At 37.4% G+C, this 15,665-nt stretch overlaps 1 protein-coding gene and 1 long non-coding RNA gene across 2 annotated transcripts; one reads left to right on the forward strand and one right to left on the reverse strand.

The window, feature by feature from the left end:
• On the reverse strand, positions 1–14,286 carry LOC113028465 (uncharacterized). Its single transcript, XM_080293282.1, has 6 exons — positions 13,296–14,286; positions 12,431–12,515; positions 6,407–6,739; positions 5,648–5,935; positions 5,197–5,346; positions 1–3,374 (listed from the first exon to the last, which is right to left on the reverse strand). The coding sequence occupies exons 2-6, from the start codon at positions 12,504–12,506 to the stop codon at positions 586–588; spliced, it is 3,636 nt and encodes a 1,211-aa protein (XP_080149408.1). The 5' UTR covers positions 12,507–12,515; positions 13,296–14,286; the 3' UTR covers positions 1–585.
• LOC145422048 (uncharacterized) lies at positions 5,815–6,998 on the forward strand. The gene is made up of 3 exons (XR_013903431.1): positions 5,815–5,920; positions 6,220–6,262; positions 6,556–6,998. It is a non-coding gene; the product is annotated as an uncharacterized LOC145422048 (long non-coding RNA).
• Positions 14,287–15,665: the final 1,379 nt, after the last annotated feature.

Below are 15,665 nucleotides of genomic sequence, written 5' to 3' on the forward strand. Positions count from 1 at the left end.
GAAGTAGATAGATTTTAAAGGTAAAATGTGGAGAGAAAATCACAGAGTACATGCAGAACTGAAGAATATGATATGAACAGAAGACATATTATCTTTAAATATGTTTTGATGCATTAGCAGATATATTTATTCAAAAAAATATCAACATGAAATAAATTAATTTTAAAGTTGAATATTTCCAAGTCACATAACCTTCAAATTGACTTTCTCTTTGCAGCAGAGGTTTTGAGTTTGAGCTAAAACCAGCTGCTCTTTTGTTCCTGAATGTTAATCCACCTCCATCTGATCCTGCTGGTTTTCCTCTCTCTGTTGTTCTGCCTCCAGTTTTTCTCTCTGTGTCTCCTTCTGTGCCACAAACACAGAATAAAGATTGTTTACTTCACCACTGTTTTCCTCTGCTCTCTTTTTCTCGGTGTCTGACTCTTTCATGTCCACATTTATCTCCATCTGTCTTTTTTCTACAAGCTGCTCTTGTTGTGTCTCTTTTTCTCTCCATGGTTCCTGATCACTGCTCAGATGAAAAGAAAAATTAACGGACTTTTCTTCTCCTAATGGCATGGGCTCCTCTTTATGTTCTTCTGAATATTATTCAACCTCCATCTGATCTTCATCGTTTTCTTTCAGACATTCTTGTGGTTCTGTTTGAACTGGCAGCTTCTGCTGATCTTTGGTCCATTGCATGGGTTCATACGATTGTGATGTTGCAGCATATTGACTGTGAGCTGCATCATGAACATTCATATGATCATCATTTTGTTTTTTCACATACTTTTTTGGCTTTTTAAAATTCTGATGCTTGCTTGCTCTTCTTTCTTCCTCAACTTTCTGTTTCTTGACTGGCAGTGTGCAGACCTCATTCAGTTTCAGTGCATTTGGACGATGTCTACTCTGGTTATTCTTTTGATCATCACATGTTCGTTGCATCGGCTCCTCCTCCTGTTTTTCTTCCACACAGACTCCTCTCTCTGTGAGACTGACAGATTCTTCCAGCTGCTGTTTTTCATTTACGTTCACTTGTTGCTCCGCCTGCAGCTCTCCTTCATGTGGGAGTTGTAGTTTTTCTCTCTCCTTGTCCTTCTTCTTTGTTTCCTCAGATCTGAGCCCTTCATTAACCTCCAGCTCCTTTCCCTGAGCTCCTTCTTTCCTCTCTGCTCCTCTCAGTTTCTCTGGCTGCTCTCTGATTTGTTCTGGGCTCTGTTGACATGTTTCCTCTGGTTGTTTCTTGTGGTTTTGTCCTTGTATTTTCAGATGTGTATCCAGTGGAACTTGGACTGATGAAATCATGCTTTCTGTCTGACCCCTCTGTTCCTCTGGTTGGTTTTTATTGTCTTTCCTTATTTTCAGTTCTCTCTCATCTTTCTTTCTTTCCCTTCGTGTCTCTGATTGAAGCCTCCTCTGGTTTTCCTCTCTCTGTTGTTCTGCCTCCAGTTTTTCTCTCTGTGTCTCCTTCTGTGCCACAAACACAGAATATAGATTGTTTACTTCACCACTGTTTTCCTCTGCTCTCTGTTTCTCGGTGTCTGACTCTTTCATGTCCACATTTCTCTCCATCTGTCTTTTTTCTACAAGCTGTTCTTGTTGTGTCTCTTTTTCTCTCCATGGTTCCTGATCACTGCTCAGATGAAAAGAAAAATTAACGGACTTTTCTTCTCCTAGAAGCATGGTCTCCTCTTTATGTTCTTCTGAATATTCTTCAACCTCCATCAGATCTTCATCGTTTTCTTTCCGACATTCTTGTGGTTCTGTTTGAACTGGCAGCATCTGCTGATCTTTGGTCCATTGCATGGGTTCATACGATTGTGATGTTGTAGTACATCGACTGTGAGGAAAATTGTCAACGTCCATAAACTGATAATTTTGTTTGTTCTCTTTTACCTTTTGGGAATTCTGATGCTTCCTTGCTTGCATTTTCTCTTCCTTGACTGGCAGTGTGCAGACCCCATGTGGTTTTCTGCTCTGGGTGTCGACCTCCATCAGCTCCTCCTCCTGTCTTTCTTGTGGACAATTTTTTGTTCTTTGATTCTTCCTCTCTGTTTTTTTTTCTGTGCGATATTGGTTTTTATTGTCTTTCCTTATTTTCAGTTCTCTCTCATTTTTCTTTCTTTCCCTTCGTGTCTCTGATTGAAGCTTCCTCTGGTTTTCCTCTCTCTGTTGTGTCTCTTTTTCTCTCCATGGTTCCTGATCACTGCTCAGATGAAAAGAAAAATTAAAGGACTTTTCTTCTCCTAATGGCATGGGCTCCTCTTTATGTTCTTCTGTAAATGCTGAAAACTGAAATCCTAAATCAGTTTTTCCTGCTTGCATCTGTTTCTCTCTTTCACTTTCAGCCACCTCAGCTTTCATTCCCCTTCCTGGCATCTCCTTTTCTTCATCTGTTTCTTGTTCTGTTGTAGATTGAGACACTTTTTCAGTCATAATAAACTGATTTATCCTGTCCCTCCCTGTCCTCTGTGTTTTTATGTCATCTTTATTTATCTGCTCTCTGGTGTCCACATTATGTGTTTCATGTCTTCCTCTCCTGCTCTGCTCTTCAAACTGAGGCTCATTCACAGTCACAGCAGATGTTTTTGTTCCTGGACTGTCAGTGTTGCTCCTTTGCTTAGTTTTTTTTGTTTTTTGTTTTTTATCATGATCATTTTGTTGTGTCTCTTTTTTCTGTTCTTCTCTTCCTGTCATGTCTTGTGTTTTTTGTTCTACTGTAATCAAAGACTCTTTGTCACTAACAGTTAATGGATTTATTCTCTTTTCTTCTGGCCTGTCAGTGTCCCTTATTTGAACTGTTTCTGTCACAGGCTGATTTTGTTGTGTTTCTCCATCTTTATTTCTCTGCTCTCTGGTGTCCACATTATGTGTTTCATGTCTTCCTCTCCTGCTCTGTTCTTCATGTGTTTCTTGTTTCATTTTAAACTGAGGCTCAGTTTTAGTCACAGCAGATGTTTTTGTTTCTGAACTGTCAGTGTCCACGTCTTTGCTCGGTTTCTTTTTGGTTTTTTTCATGACCATTTTCTTTTGTCTCTTTTTCTTTCCACTGTTGTTCACATCACCCTTTTCGTCGCTTCCTGTCATATCCTGTGTTTGGTGTTCCATCTTAATCAAAGACTCTTTGTCATTAACAGTAGATGCATTTATTCTCCTTTCTTGTGGACTCTCAGTGTCCCTTCCTTGCTCCGTTTCTGTCTCATGAACATCTTGTTGTGTTTCTCTTTCCGATTTAAAGTTTTTCTCTTCACTGTTGCCCACATCATCTTCTTCTTCTCTTCCTGTCATGAGTGGTTTGCCTTGTTCTTCCACCACCTGCATCCCACTGTTTTTAGGGCTGATCGTGTTTTTCTTCCTGGCCTGTTCAGCTCCGTCCTCCTCACTCTTCTTTTTTTCTGTTAAATAAAAGAAGCAGGAGAAATGGATGAAGAACAATATGAAACAAAGTTCTTGTTGTTTTTTTGTAAATGGGTAAAAGTGAGAAAAAATAAATAAATAACACATTAAAGTATTTGAAGCAACCTCAATAAATGAGCAGTGATTGAGATTTGGTGCCATCTAGTGGTGAATTTACAGATTACAACCGACTGTTTGCCTTGCGGATGCACAGAAACAGCGACAGACATCACCAGTGTTGGGGAGTAACGCAATACATGTACCACCGTTACATATTTAAAATACACAAAATGAGTAACTGTATTCCGCTACAGTTACCGTTTAAAAAGGTGGTATTCAGAATACAGTTACTCTGTTGAAATAAATGGATTACACGGCGGTATTTTCCAGTTTCATATGTTAATCTATGCCCTCTCTATTTTTGGTATTTCCACATCGTGGAAACCAAACAAAACATTCATTAAGAGGCTCTAATGTCTGTGTCTCAATCTCACAGCCCATGTCACCTCTACTTCCGGCCCACATACTGACCTGAAGAAATATTTTTGAAAGTGATTGTTCAAAAACGTATTCAATATGAAGGCCTGTAACACACCACATGTGTTACAGGCACAGCCCTAAAGAATGTAGCCTCATGTTCAGTGTAGCCCAGTTGTAACTAAGCTATTAAGACTCGACTGCAGCCTTTCAACGCCTCTTTCTGTCTCTCGCTAGCAAAGTTGACCCAGACAACAAAGTAAAGCTAGTTTTCGGCTACGAGCCCGACATGAACCCGACGTATTAGCCAGAGGTCCGTTTACTACGGTTCGGCGCCGCAGACCTGTTTTATATACGCGTGGAATAGTTTTATATACGGGATCACTCCAAAAAGGCCAGTCTTACCTAATGTCCACCCTACTCTTACTCATTTTATATTAAGATTTAAAAATCTAGTTGGTATTGGTATGGCGAGTATCCTTCAGTAATAGTAATAAATCACACAGCCATAGTACATGCATGTAGTTGTAAAAAGCATGATTAATCCAAAGTATTCTGTTACGTTACTCTCATTGAGTAACGTAACAGAATACATTACAAAATACTGTTTGGGGCATGTATTCTGTAATCTGTAGTGGAATACATTTTTAAAGTAACCTTCCCAACACTGGACACCACACATGAGTAGTCATCTATATTCTTGAACTTTTTGGCTCCATCTATCTTAATGACCTCATAGTACCAAATCACCCCAATATAACACGTTGTCATGAGACTGATATCTAAAATATTCCCTCTCTCATGCCGTCTCCCTCCTCTCCCTTTGTCTTTAACCAACAGTAGCACTGTTTCCATGAGCATCCTGTTTATCAACAGCTCTGGAGATACTTGTTGTTAATCCAAGCCTCAACAGATCCAGTATGAAAATATGGGACCGGCACTGGGAGTACATTGATTTTTTGGGGGGAAAGTTTGCGTCCTGTGGGTTCCTAGTTGGTGACAGTTTCTGAATATGTTTTTTCTTTTATTTCATTCATTCATTCATTCAAGCCAAAATACATTCTTACAGCCAAAAAATACAATACACTAGAAATGTTGGTGGATTTTGAGTTTCTCTACTAATAAACAATGATGAGCAGAAGACAACAATTCTACTCTTCAGGTGATTTTTGTGCTAATAGATCCCTTTAAATCTTTCACACTGGACTCAGAAATATTTTTAGAAGTAACACATAAAATCATTTCTTGATAGATTGATTGATTATATGAGAAATAATATTAATTATTATTATTATTTACGAGGTTAAAACAATTATTCATCATTTAGAGAAAACAATGACTTACTGAATTTGCCTCTTCTCCACTTCCATACAAAGAAAACTGCACCAATTAGAAGAAGAACAACAGCAACACTGACAGCCGAGGCAACAGTGACATTTGGATTACTGATTGGACGACTGGGTGGACCAGAAGGACTGACCAAGAAGAAATCATCTGAAATTAATAAAACAATTCATAATTCATTGTTTACAATATATATTATACATAAATACTTTTTTGCCCCACTGTATATATTAGTATATCATTCTTTGATTCATATCTTTAACACTTCTTCTCTCAGACCTTTATGGGTCACCAAATCATATGTGTCCATCTCTCCCCATCCCAGCATCCTCCTCTGTCACCTCTCTTACGCACTTGCCATTGCTCGTTGTCCCCCCCCCCCCCCCCCCCCCCTCAGTCCCCCAATTCACAAAAATTTAATTCACACCATTAAATAAAACATTCGATTTACCTGGAACATGTATGTGTGTCTCTCTGCTCTGGTTGGTGTTCCTCTGTTGGACTCTGCAGGTGATGTTGTTGCTGTGTCTCTTCTCCACAGTCACTCTGCTGCTGACAGTATAGAGGTCATCAGGACCTCTGAGGGTCTCTGTAGGTCCAGCAGAGAGGAGGTTTCCCTCAGCGTCCAACCACAGCAGCTCAGGCTCTGGATACCAGCCTGCAGACTCACACTGTAACACCACTCCACTGATGGTTTTATTGAGGCCTGCAAAGCTGATAACAGGTGAGGAGACGGCACCTGGAAAAAGAGGCTTGTCTCACTTCACAGCTGGTGGACTTTGAACATAGTTCTGACTTCAATCTTTTCCTAACTGATAATGAGTTGTGTAACTTAATGAATGATAAGGCTTGTTTACTTTGTTGTAATATTTGTAATACTGGACACTACTACCAGAGAATACTGGAGAATAGAGAGATTATTTCTCAGCATAAACAAATGTTTTTGTGATATGTACCAATTGCTTGCCATGAAAATTGTCATGGAAATTGAAATATTGTCTTTATCTTTCTCTCTGCTACTAGCGTCTGAGGTGTGTGTTATGGAGACAGATTTTGGCTTTTTCAGGTAACTTCATGGTTCAATTCTTATCAACTCTGAGTTTCAGAGTTTTCTATTCTTTTGGCTAATGTTAGCCAATGTTAGCTGATGTTTAATAGTAAATGAATTGTTCTTAATAGAAGAAGCTAAATAACTTAGACATCCACTTACTAACAACAAGTTGAACATTAGAGTCTTTACGCAGGTCTGGAACAAAGCATCTGTATTTTCCCTCATCAGACGGTTTTACTCTGGAGATCTTCAGAGAAAGTTCTCCATGTTTCATTTCATTAATAAACAGAGATGTTCTGCCCTTGTAGGATGGATTTTGTAACTCAGGTCTCTCCGGCCACACATGGACTAATCTGAGGTCCAGGTCAGGTCTACTCCACTCCACAGTCATGTCTGAAGCATCCATGGTTGGGTAGAGGTAACATGGCAAAATGATGTCATTACCAATGGTTGCAGCAACTGGCTGATTTGCACCAATCACCTCTGACTGACCTGAGACAACAAAGGCTTCTGTTTGTATTTCACACAGAAATGAACAACAAACCTTGTTATTACTGTAAGCACATAACAGTTTGGTATAATTCCAGTGAGTCAGTGACTGGCGAACTTAACTAATGTGGTAACTTTGAATGTCTAAAAAAATAACATAAGCAGTTATGGATATTATTAATTAAATAATATAAATATCACAGATGGGGCCAGTTCATCGTGTTATTCCCAGTGAGAAAAGTAATAAAGAACTTAACCTTGAGATCAGAGTATGTCATGGCTGCACTTACAGCCACACAGTGGCAACATAAACCATATTAGTGTAGAGGCTTTTACATAACATTGCATTTACATTTGTGTTTAAATATAGGAATTAATTTACAGGACAATGAAGTTTGGTTTAGAATTAATTCACATATCCACATAACACTGCGTGTGTTACTGCGTTACTAAAACCGTGATTTTTTTTTTGCGACAATGTCTCATGACATTGACGTAAGCGAGTGCGACGTTCATGACAACAGATCAACAATGGATAATAAGCTGAGTGCGGGAGAGAGTATGACTGTGCAGCGTTTAAAGCGTGGAAGTACTGACCTTATTTTAAGTTTGATTCCATAAAAAGTGACAAAAACATTAGCGTCCGTTATGCGTGGGAAGAAAATTTCTTTTTACAGAGAATAAAAACCCTAAACTTCCAAGCAAGCTCCAAGTGCGCTACCACGTAATGGGAAACTCACAGAGAAACTCGCGGATTCTTCAACTGACCACTGCACACCTGCACCAGGGTAAACCTCCGCCTACCCTACTCCTGGTTTACAGGTGAAAATAGAGCAACAGGACCGCTAGTCTTTGATTTTATTTATTTTCTGCTGTGTTTTACTTGCATCTATTTGAAAGACTGAGTGTAAACACAAAAAAATATTTTATTTTATGTGCTGGAATGTGCAGAAAATAGGTTTAAATGTTAAACAAATTTCTTCAAGTCAGAGAATGTTGCATATAATTTAATTTTTACTTGATGCATAAATTTAAAAGATTAAAAGTAATAAAACAAGTTTTATTGTTTCATTAGTTTTTTATTATTTTTTAAAAGGGACTTTTCCATTTGATTACATTTTGTATGATGGATTATGCAGAAAAAGTAGAATTGGGCTGAAAGATCTATCGCTTTATCACCTATTCAGGTTGTAAATCGTGTTTTTTAAAAGTAACTAAGTAAGTAAGTAATTAATTACTTTTGAAAATAAGTAATCAGTAAAATAACAGTATTACTTCTTGGGGGAAGTAATCTGTAATTAGTTACTGATTACTTTTTTCAAGTAACTTGACCAACACTGTTCACGACAGATGGCCACCCCTCCCTGAACCTGGTTTCTGCCTGTTAAAAGGGGATTCTTTCTTCCCACTGTTGCCAAAGTGCTTGCTGATTGGGGGTCATTTTATTGGTGGGGTTTACTCTGATCTCTCTGTATTATTGTTATCTTTACCTTTTAATACAATGCACCTTGAGGCAACTGTTGTTGTAGAAATAAAACTGAAATGAAATTAATTGAAACGAAAGTACACTGAAGAATTTTACAAGAAAAAAACATTAAGGCAGTTTTTTAAACAGAAATAGATTTTGGGAGTCCTATGATATAAAAATAAATATCTAAAGTTGCTTCTATGAATAAATTTGCTCATAACCTGCCAGAAAAAAAAATACTTGCTTGTTTTGGATCTTGACTTTGTCTCTTTGTTGATGTTGCTGGCCTTTGCATTTTATTACTTTTAGAGTAACATTTTGTGTCAGTTTTTTAAACAGTGTATGAGGTATTTGTACATGGTATATGGAAGGCTGTTAAGATGTTTTTAGTATATTATATGTGTGTGTGTGTGTGTGTGTGTGTGTGTGTGTGTGTGTGTGTGTGTGTTTGCCATTCTGATGGCAGCATATGCCGATAACATGCAAATTTTGCAGAAAAAAAGTAACACAGCCACAGCTGCAAAAGACAGGGAGCATGCATGGCAAAACATAGCCGACAGAGTCAATGCGTGAGTGTTAATTTAAACATTGATCTAGGGATTTCCACCCATTTAACACGTTATTTTATTATATTTCATTTTTTATTTTATACATTTTATTTTGTGATGATGTGAGCACAAGTGCAACCCAACAGGCCCCAAACGTTCCTGGCAGCAAGTAAAAATCAAATATAAAAGTATAGTCCAAACAGGTAAGGTGTAATTGTATTATGAGCCATAGTGCTTGGTCTGTTTGTCCCATGTAAATCAATTGCAGTTAGAGGCTACATTAATTTTCTTTCTGTAAGCACTAATTGAAATTATCTGAGCACATTACAAGTACATATTTGCTTACACTGTATGCTCAAATGTGACCCGTTATAGCCAACAGAAAAAAAGCGGAGGCCCGAAAAACAGGTGGGGGTCCTCCACCACCACCACTCACAGAGCCTGGCCACTTGGCTTCCACATTTGTGATGATGTTGGCAGCATCACATATGATCTTCACAGTGCAGGGAACACAAATTAGCATCCATTACTATAATGAAATAATTTGTTAGTTTGAAATGCTACAGGGAACTATGTACCTGTACATTAATGCTGTGGAAAGACTTCCTGTTCACATAGTCTCCTTCATTTACTGAAGGAGCAATGATTGGAATGTGAGTGCCATCTGTACAGCCAATCACGCCTGGGAACCGTGAAAATAAATGTAAAATGTAAGTAGTAGTTCAAGTATCACCACATCATGAATTAAGTTTTGTTCATCCTGCTACCTGCAATTTTGTGGCATCCCTCTTTGATAAATCTTGTGGGTCTATGACCGGGGAACACCACAAACGAGTACAGGAGACGTTTCAGTGCAACTGTAACATTCCTGACTGCCCGACAGACGGTAGCCTTGGAAACGTGCTCAGCGTCACCAATATTATACAGAAAGCTCCCGTTTGCAAAAAACCAAAGTGCAATACAAATAATATGTACAGAACTGAGAGAATGTCCGCGATGTGTCACATGAGCAATATTAGGCCTGAGGATGTTATTCAAATAAATTATAGATTGTGCTGAAAAACGGTAACGTTCACACAGGAAATCCTCAGGAAATGATAAAATGTCCAAACGCGCTCTAATCACTCTCTCCCAGCGGAGAGCTCTGCGGAGAATTTGGGCTTCAACATCTACTGGCTCTTCAAGGAAGGGGCACGCCATGTCTGACACTTCCTACTGTCAGGTTTCCGACACAGAGGCGGAGAACGTCAGGGTTAGTTGAAGTAAACCTGCTACGGGGCAGGTTAGCTTCACGGAGTGTGTCGTCATAGTGACTCATTCAGGATTAATCTAAACTCGCTTTGTGAAACCGAAAACCCAGAGTTTTCGTTAACTCAGGGTATACTTACTCAGAGTTTGCACTAACCCGGCTTCCTGAAACAGGGCCCAGGTCATAGATTTTGTTCAGTCAAGTGTACACCCATAAGGAAGAGGATTTCATAGTTAAAATCTCATCATGCTTTAATATTTTCATAATAAATCAGATTCTAAATTGACTGATAACATCCGAAGCCAGTGGTTATTTAGCAAATAACAGACTTTGATATAGTCCCTCAATACTATAACATTTGTGAATTAATGTGTCAGATGATTTGTAATACTAATGCTCTTACCATCAGAATTAAGAGATATTAAAAAATGTGTTGCCACCATGAAATTATACTAGTACTACTTGCTAGTCATGACATTTCATGATCTGATATACAAACCCAGCTTCCAAAAAGCGGGCATGCTCTAAAAAGTAATTAAAAATAAAATGCAATGATTTGCCAATTACAGAAAATCATTTTAATCATAATAGAACATAGAAAATATTGTAAACCTCAGACATTATACTATTTGACGAAAAATATTAGTTCATTTTGAAAACAAAAACATTGGACCAAGGAAACAAAAGGCTGGAAATGTAAGTGATATTAAAAAGAAAGAACATCTGGAAGAACATTTTTCAAGTTATTAGATTAGTTGGCAACAAGTCAGTAACATAACTGTGTATAAAAAGAGCATCGCAGTGTGGCAGAGTATCTCAAAAGTAAAGATGTGCAGTTCAACAGTCTGTAAAAGGACTGTCTACAAATTGTGGAACAATTGTAGGATAATGTTTTACAACGTAAAATTGTGGAGACTTAGAATATCTTATCATGTACAGTACACAATATTTTAAAAAGATTCAGAGAATCTGGAGAAATTGCTGTCAATGTACATACACAGAAAAATTAAACAAAATAATTTCATCACAGTAGAAACCAGAAAAAATATATAAATGCTTTAGCTGTGTAAATATACCATTATAAGAAAAATATTAAGTATGTGATGACAGCAACACGTCTCAAACATGTTGGGATAGGGCCATGTTCACCACTGTGTAGCAGAGCTGTAAACATCTGGAATCTGAGGAGACCAGTTGCTGGACTTTTGGGTGAGAATGTTGTCTCATTCTTGACTGATACAGGATTTTAGGTACTTAGCAGTCTTCTATCATCTTTGTTGGATTTTGCATTTTATAATGTGCAAAATGTTTTTAACTGGTGAAAAGTCTGAACTGCAGGCAAGTCAGTTAAGAACTTATATTCTATTCTACTATGAAGCAGTGCTGTTGTAAAAGATGTGGTTTTCTATTATCTTGATAAAATATGTAAGGCCTTCCCTGAAAAACATGTCATCTAGATTGGAGCATAAGACCTGTATTTACCTTTAACCACTGATGATGCTTTTCCAAGATGTGCAAGATGCCAATTCTATAGGCACTAATGTAGCCCTGTACAATCAGAGATAACAAGATGGTCCAGAACACGGTGTCCATTTTTTCTTAAAATGACTTAGACCCAGTCATGTACTGTCCTGTTGCCAGTTAATGTAATTAAATGCAAAGTGTTCCTCCAGTTGTTTCTTTTTAGTAATACTTACTTTTCCAGGATTACCTTTCAAATTCAAAATGAGCTAATATTTTTCATAAAATGGTAAGGGCTTAAACATAAATAATGTTTTTTGTAGTGGTTGTCTGTCTTTTTGTGTTAGCCCTTTGACAAACTGTCAACCTGTCCGGGGTGTACCCTGCCTCGAGCCCTGTGGTAGTTGGGACAGGCTCCAGCCACCCAGTGAGCATTAGTTACATAAGCAGAGGATGGATGGAATCTTTCTTTTGTTCAATAATAAATAAAATATGTGTTTTATGTAATTTGCAAATCATTATTGTATCACTATTACAAATGATTTAACACATTCACTCATGAAGCCAAGCAACTATATCAAAAGTTTAATACTGGCTAAACACCTGTATAAATATACTTAAGTCAAACAGTGTCAGTTTTTCCAGCCTGCAAACCTTTTTTTTCCCAGCATGTCATTATATGAGTTTTTGGAAGGTGTGTGCTATTGATATGTACAGTTAAACTATTATGAGATGGCCAGTGTCTGGCTGTGCAGTATGGTAGTCACTGATTATTTTTATACAGTGGACACTCGAGATGGTCCCTTAATCATACATAAATTTAAATATTCATTTCTGTATGTAAACATACGGTTGATTCTGTTTATCTGGACATTTAGGATTTTCTTACCTGGATGATTGAGCATGCATCAAAACATGAATCTACAATTTATCTTTTATTTATATAAATGAATGACTGGATAATTTACCTTGACACAAGGATATCAGACCAAGGACAATACAAGTGTACAAAACACTGAAGACATCAAAGCAAGGATTAAGCATCCTACAGGTCTGGGGGAAAAAAAGAATACAGACAGACACTTAATACTTATTATTTATTATAATTTTCTTCTATGCTATGGATAAACTACTTAAACTGTATTCCTGTTCCCACTAACTGTAATGATATCATAAAGACAAATCAGGTGACGTCACTGTTTTACATTAAGAAGTGAACAACATGGTCCGGTCCGAATAAAGACGTATAACAGGCTGGATCCATCAAATCTTTTAACCCAATTATGCAATAGTTCCGTTCATTTAATTCAGAATGTACTGCTCGAAAAAAGACCTGTTGCTTTCCATTGTGTACTCCGTCATCTTCGAAGCAGAACAGGCTTCATCTTAGTTTCACTTTCATTTGCAGTTACATTAAAACAGACTTCTATGGAAATGTGTTTTTACATAAATGTGTCTTATTTTAGATGTGCAGCATCTGGATTATTTAAAAAAAAACGTAATTATTTAAAGCTTAATTCAGTATTTCGTGACGTCCAAATCAAAAGAGAAAGTCCAGCAGGAATTCGGTGACGAAATTAAATGTCCCTGAATTAACTTACAGGCTATGAAAACGAAATGGTCCGATTATATGATGCTAATGTATTTGTATTTATTTTTTACAACTTTCTATAATAAACAAAAGTGAACAAAAAAGTACAAGTGTGGTAACCTGCGCCACTCCCACAGAACAAAGGCAGCACTGTCCTTGTTTTAAATTAAATCAAAATAATCTTTTTTTTTTCTCCTCGAAAGTCCGAGCAGAGCACATTATACACACGTATGGAATCATACCTGCAAACCCAGTATTTCGGAAAGCTCCCTGTCAGCGATCAATGACCAAAATCAAAGAAAGAGTAAAGAGTAAATACTGTTTCCGCTCATTTGCTGCAAAAGGTGAGCTTCCGCATATCTTTGGCGGCTGGACCGGTTAGATTTCTTTACATAATCCACTCTCCGTGTTCCAAATGCTGAATCCGCAGATTCATCATTTTCACTTCAGGGAAAAAAAGGTCTCCAGCTCGTGCAAATGCATACGCGTATCAACATTATATTATCTTCAGACAAGGAAATTATCCTAATTTATTTATTTATTTATTTATTTTACAAAGTATTCCGCCTGGTAACCCTCTCTTACAGATAACGAGCCGACGTCTTCCTCAAGGCACCACCGATCAGCTCGACTGACCCTGAAGTTAGAGCCTGTTCACCTGATAGGCAACAGCTGAAGGGGAACCAAGTTACCTGGCGACGGTCGCGGTTTAATGTGGACTACGGTGGCTGGGAAGTGCAAAGCGCAACAAATTAAAACAAAAACAAAACAGCAACATAAAAATCCATGCTGACTTAACAAAGCTTCAAACCTGCTTTTCAGATGGTCTAATATTTAAAATAAACAGGTTTCAGTACAGATCTGTTCTCCACTGTATCACTCTTTTATTTTACACACAACAGTGAAACTAAACTCAGCGGAGACGGCAGCAGAGAGGTCACATACATCACACAGGAAAGAAAAGTGTTGTTTTTCCAGGATTTATTGTTTACGAAGTTTACCTTTGACGTCATGTCCGGCTGTGGGGGCGCCAGATTACAAAACAGAGACTTGCATTGTCTCAAATTCTTAAAATATTTCATTGAATGAGTCTATCTTCTTCCAAACCTTAAACACGTTTTATCTTGTTCACACAGTTTTGACATCATGTTGTGGAGCCACTTTTCAGTAAAACTCTAAACAGTCACTGAAACCCAGTTTTCACAGTGATTTACTGATGACACGGGATCGAAGCAACTGGAGGCAACAACTAAACACGACTACAACAAATACAACACTAGTTAAACACAACAACTCAGAATTGTTCACACCTGCTGCTGATTGCCGATGTCATTTACATGCATTGAGCCAGAGCCAGGAGGCCTGAGCCAACAATGCATGGACAAAAAGAGGCAGGGGAGGTCAGGAGAGTAAATATAGTTTCAGCAATTCGGAAACCACAGAATGATAATGATAATAATTACGTGGAAAAAGTTTAACATATGATATTAACATATGCCACACGGAGATCATATTATCTATTAACATATTTCTTACTTCCACACCCTTTTTATACATGTTAACTTTATTTAAAATTATAATTTTTTTATAATAATGAAAAAGATAGTGATTTAAATAAGAGACAGAAACAAAGACACTACAGATAGTGTTAAAGATTACAGATCGTTTTACAACTGTTTGGCACATTTTTTGAAATGTTTACTTGGTAAAATTAGAAAATTAACTTATACTCTCAAAACATCAAATTCTTCTGGAAAAAAAAAGCACACAACAATGTGCTTAACAGTTGTTAAAACCTGTTCGTCATTCAAATAAAATGTGTTATGCTCGTCAACATAGACCTGGAAATAAATTCTGAATATTTAATCTTCAAAAATGCATTTCTTTGTGCTGTCATTGTTGTTTTTAAAACAACACAGCAAGCAGTCTCATATAGGCTCATGTTATTTCTGTTGTACTTTAAAGCTGGTGGTCCTAATATCCCAAAAGCATTGCACATGTGTTTTTTTTGTCACGGTTCTGAGTCAGTGTTGACCCAGCATTTTGAGTTTCTTATGTTTGCTCAGTGTTGCGTCATACTCTTACATTATCTGTGTGTTCCATCCGTCTGCCTGCCCAGTTTATTTTTGTATTCTCAGTTTAGTTTAGTTTCTGTTCCGTTGCTCCAGCAATAAAGCTGTGTGTTTTGAGTTCACGTCTGCCTCAGAGTGCTGCATTTTCGGTCCTATCTCCCTGTCTGCCCGCACACAGCCATGACATTTTTGGGTGAAAAAGAAAATGATGTTATGTCTTTTTGGTTAATAATTCATTTTGATGATTAAACCTTCCTTGTTTAAACATGTACCACGGTGTGTTCTCATTTTGCTTGCGACTTCTTGATGTTTTTTATTAATAAAATAATATATATAGGTAGGTAGTGCTTATGGTTTGAAGTACTCCCCTCCATGTGATTATGTAATTAACCAGTGAAGTGGTACATTTATATATAATATACTACAAGTTATATATTATAACTATATGTATTGTCTATTTTTTATGTAAATTTCTGACCTGCGAACAGAATTGCTGATGAACTGGTTTTTACTTAGGAACAAGCAGAGCACCTCTTCCTG

This window comes from Astatotilapia calliptera, chromosome 3 (assembly GCF_964374335.1).
Source record: "Astatotilapia calliptera chromosome 3, fAstCal68.1, whole genome shotgun sequence".
Classification (NCBI taxonomy): domain Eukaryota; kingdom Metazoa; phylum Chordata; class Actinopteri; order Cichliformes; family Cichlidae; genus Astatotilapia; species Astatotilapia calliptera.